This window comes from Amaranthus tricolor, chromosome 13 (assembly GCF_026212465.1).
Source record: "Amaranthus tricolor cultivar Red isolate AtriRed21 chromosome 13, ASM2621246v1, whole genome shotgun sequence".
Classification (NCBI taxonomy): Eukaryota; Viridiplantae; Streptophyta; class Magnoliopsida; order Caryophyllales; family Amaranthaceae; genus Amaranthus; species Amaranthus tricolor.
Window position 1 is genome coordinate 14205453 of NC_080059.1, and position 5410 is coordinate 14210862.

Here is a 5410-nt window from a genome sequence, read left to right on the forward strand (position 1 = left end):
AAGCACATTATATGTTGCGGTTCCCCTAGAACCGCAACATATAATGTGAAAGTTGATAGGAGGTCGAATACTCTCTAGGGGGGGGGGGATTGGTGGTGACTAGAGAGTATGGGCGTTTAAAATTTTTGTTCGAAAGAATATCTCAAGAGATTGAGGGACCTTTCAAAAACTATTTTCTGGGACAGTTTTTAGGTTAAATAATAAAACAATAACGTATGTGCGGAAAATAAACTTAAAGAATAACACACGATATGTTAACGAGGTTCGGTTCTAAACAACCTATCTTGGCAAGTCTGCTTCTTCTTGTGTCATGCAATACACTAGGCTCTTTTGTGTTGCAGGCAAGGAAAGTCTAGCAGCTCCAGATTCGGTTACTCTGGCTCTCTTCGGGCATTCATATGATTTATGCCCTGGCTCTTTGCATATGTAACAGACTATCGATTTTCCTTCACAGGTGACTTCTAGATGCAAGTTCTTACTACAACAGTTGCATTTTCGGGGGTCAACACTGTTGCGAAGTGCGGGTGCCTGTCGGAATGTGGGTTTCTTATGAATCACCGGCCTTGGTGGAATTCTAGAACTTCCACCCTTCTCAATGTTGATCCTTCTCAAGAATTGCTGTTGTGGTGGTGGTCTGACATTCCTCATTCTGGCTTCATTCTCTACGATAGTAGTATGGATACTCAAGGCTATATCATACGCCTCCTGGAACGTTGCAGGCTTCAAACTCATCACCGGAATCTGCACTCTTGGGTCCATACGGTTGATGTACCGTAGAACCTTCTCAGCTTCGGTTGGGTAGGCATGAGGGGCGAACCTAGATAGCTCAGTAAATTTATCAGTATAATCCTGAATGGTCATGCTCTCCTGGGACAGGTTCATGAACACTTCCTGTTTACGCCACCTCAGTGCGGCAGGATAGAATCTTTCTTTCAGTTTCTCCAGGAATTGTGGCCATCTAAAGTTTGGATTAGCAGTACATTGAGGGTGCAGCATTGTCCACCAGTTGTCAGCTTCACCCTCAAGATAATAGGTGCCGATATCAAGTTTTTCTTCTTCTGGGCATCTGCTTGCCCGGAATACCTTTTCCATGCTCCGGATCCATCCTTCTAATATCACCAGATCAGTAGTGCCATTATATAAAGGAGGTCGCATCTGTAAAACTTTATCAAATGCGGTCTGACCCTACCTCTGGCAGTTATTCCGACTAGCCAGAGCTATTACTACATCCTCGAGAACTCTCAATCTGTGCTCGTCTTTTGTTTTTAGCCTCGAAGATCTCGTGGACGTCATTTTCTTACCACAAAATTCACAAAACTCGTTAATTTACAATTATATACATCTAAGCATTCAATTATAAACGACATGTGACACTATTCACAACGTATACCTCAAATCCCCTCAACACTCTCTGGGGTTCTAAAAGTCAATTTCTATTTCAATTATGCATCCTATGCATGTGTTTTAGAACCATTTGCTCTGATACCAACTGTAACACCCCCTCCCGTAATTACTTGTAATTACTGATGCGGAAGCACAATAGGAACGGTGCATTACGTTGACACAGAAGTAAAGGCGGAAAAAGGAAATAAAATGTTCTAATCACATTATAAACATATGGCTATACAGTGGGTCTAGAAAATTATGTACTAAAATTTTTAACTCCAAAAAGGAAACGTGAGGCAGAACAACCTCAGATAGGTAAGTAAAATAAGGACTGTTTAAAAACTTTTTCTACTATTTCAAAACACATGCGACACTAAATTAAAACTTCAGAGGCAAGGTTCTAAGCTCTCAAAAATGTTTCCCCAACGCCCGATTGGCAAATATATAAGTATATCATTCATAATCTTCACCTGAAAAATATTAACAACGGTCAACAGTCAATGGGGAGTAACTAACAGTCCTTCTAAGGTAATATTTAACATATAACGTTGAAGTATAACTGAGTTCATAGAATGTTACATCAATAATTCAACACATAAATTCATTTTACTCCTTATAATAAAATATTCTACTGTAAACATGCAATGTAATTATATGCAAGCATAACAGTATAAGTTGTAAAATCACACATTAATTATAGCAGAGGAACAGACGCCAGTATTACACGCAGTAATACTTCTCAAGCTTTGCCGGGATTACAATTCCTCAGTTAGCGCACTAACTGTGTCTAAGAATGGCCAAACTCCCGCTATTAACATTAATGTAATAATCGGACGACGACAACCACCTGAGGATATGGTACTCCATACCGAGTACACTAACACACTCCATACCGAGTGTGTGGGGCCCTATAATATCACCATTCCATACCGAATAGTGGTGGCATTTGTCTTACCTATCAACCGCAGTCTAAGGGTTTTCCTCTCTATACATGTATCACATATAATAATGACATCATGAAGTATTGGGCAACCAATTCATCCTTCATGCCATCCAGGTGAAATAACTCTCATGCATCATAAGATATCCATAACATATTATCAAAATAAACATGAAGCATAAATATCCTCAAAAGTAAGGTTAAAAACCATTGTGCATTTAAAAGGGTAGCTTAGTTTAATCCTTTCTTTAGTGGATTCCTTCAGATTTTTACCAAACTCTCAAAGGTCATAACTTTCTGTTTAGAGCTTCAACTTAAGAAATTTTCGAGTCTAAATTGGTTAACTTTTTATAAACTTTACCTTTCATTAAGGAAGTATCTACCGATTCTAATTTCATAACTGGGGAAAGCATTAAACATAACAACTTGTCCTAAAAACAGAATTGCTCTGTCCAGTGTATTACGAAGGCCAGAACTCAGCGTATACAACTCCAATTTAAGTGATGCTTGAGCCTAAATTCAAGTACTTTAAAAGACCTACACGTTTTATTGGAACAATTTAAGCTAATTCTGCCCCTAACTAAGTCAAATAATCTAAAACATTAAGAATCTAATTTTTCAACTAATATTCTAAAAATAGAACACTTGCTACTCAACGAAGTGAAGCTACTTCATGTTCTTAGGCTCATTAGGAATCCCAAATGAACTTATTTGAATCTGATTTTTGGATATGTTTTAGGCCTATATTTAATCTTTACAAAACATTAAGAAATAAAAATTTTGGGTTAGCATATTTGTAATTTCCGGGATTTTACAATATTAGTCTTTAAGTCTAATTTATTAACAATAGGTAAAACCGACTTTTCAGATTTCACTCTTCTACAAATCCAATTAAAAAGACCACTTATATTATTATCCAGATTATGAAATTTGGACTCAATTATATTAATATAAGTAGGAGTATTATGTCCAAATTTGAGATTAAGCAGAGCAGTATAACAAGTCCTTTAAGTTTGATTAATTCAGGGCAAGAACATGCTACCTTAACAGAAAACACTGAAAACAGGACGTTAATAAAAAAATAATTATAAATACTTAAAAAATACCCATATCACGAATTTAACATGTAATATCAAAAATTTCATTAGGAGTAATATGTAAAAAAAACGAAGCTAAAATAATTTCTTAAGTATCCTAAATAGTCTCAACATACTCAGAAGGTCACAGCATGTACCCGGTTTGGTCCTTCCTCAATTTCACCCATTTTTAAGGCATGAGACTTGGATTAAATCATTTGTACATGCTGTATATGAAAAATACTAACTTAGAATGGGTTCTAGTTACCTTAATTCGTGAGTTAAAATCACCACAAGGTTGAAGAAACCATTCGCCAAGCACACGTCCTGTTAGAGGTGTTGGTGCTGCCTTTTTGCTTGTGTTTTTTGGTGATCTTTTGTGCAACGTTTGAAGGGATTTCTTACTTAAATATGTAGAGGAAATTTTTCAGAGTAGTGGGCAACCTTTAGTTCTTTAGTTAAGAAGGATAAGAACTAATTTAAGGGGTTGATAAGGATGATGCCGCCAGCTCAAAAGAAGAACCAAGAAGGTGGCTTTGCTTAGACTTGAAGTTCTCTCCTATGTTCATGCCACATACCCTAGCTTAGGTGCATTGGTGTCACGTATTGACATGATTGCTAGTAGGGAAGGCTAATTAGAACATAAGAAGGTCGTTTTGTAGGCTTAAAACAAGAGACATGAAGAATTAGAAATTAAAGGATCATAGTTGTGTACATTGTTGTATATTGAGGTGCTTGCTTATCTTAGCTAACTTAAAAAAAATGTAATTATGCCTACATAGCAAAATTTTGGACTTGAGTAGGGTTAAGAAAGCTCGTTTAAGGAATCAAATTAAATTTTACTCGAGGGAAAATTTCCTTATAAACTTAATCGTTTCTAAGCTTCTTGTTCTAATTAAAATTAGAACGTTAATGCCTTAATTTCAAAGGTTATTAACCTTAATTTTGTGGCACTAGTTTTTTGGGTGTTATATATATATATATATATATATATATATATATATATATATATATATATATATATATATATATATATATATATATATATATATATATATATATATATATATATATATATATATATATATATATATATATATATATATATATATATATATATATATATATATATATATATATATATATATATATATATATATATATATATATATATATATATATATATATATATATATATATATATATTATGTATATATATATATATTATGTATGTATATATATATATATATATATATATATATATATATATATATATATATATATATAATATATATATATATACATAATATATATATATATATATATATATATATATATATATATATATATATATATATATATATATATATATATATATAAATATATATATACATACATATATATATATATATATATATATATACATATATATATATATATATATATATATATATATATATATATATATATATATATATATATTGTATATATCTATATATATATATATATATATATATATATATATATATATATATATATATATATATATATATATATATATATATATATATATTGTATATATCTATATATATATATATATATATATATATATATATATATATATATATATATATATATATATATATATGTATATATATATATATGTATATATATATATATATATATAGATATATATATATATATATACATATATATATATATATATATATATATATATATATATATATATATATATATATATATATATATATATATATATATATATATATATATATATATATATATATATATATATATATATATATATATATATATATATATATATATATATATATATATATATATATATATATATATATATATATATATATATATATATATATATATATATATATATATATATATATATATATATATATATATATATATATATATATATATATATATATATATATATATATATATATATATATATATATATATATAT

At 29.7% G+C, this 5410-nt stretch overlaps 1 protein-coding gene across 1 annotated transcript; it reads right to left on the reverse strand.

The window, feature by feature from the left end:
- Window positions 1-279: 279 nt before the first annotated feature.
- LOC130798843 (uncharacterized) lies at window positions 280-1155 on the reverse strand. The gene has a single exon (XM_057661939.1). It carries the CDS (start codon window positions 1153-1155, stop codon window positions 280-282), a length of 876 nt encoding a protein of 291 aa, XP_057517922.1.
- Between the last annotated feature and the right edge of the window lie 4255 nt (window positions 1156-5410).

What these genes read in the sequence shown, in the direction of transcription:
- LOC130798843 (XM_057661939.1), bottom strand. Translation starts at nt 1,155, where the DNA reads ATGCGACCTCCTTTATATAATGGCACTACTGATCTGGTGATATTAGAA.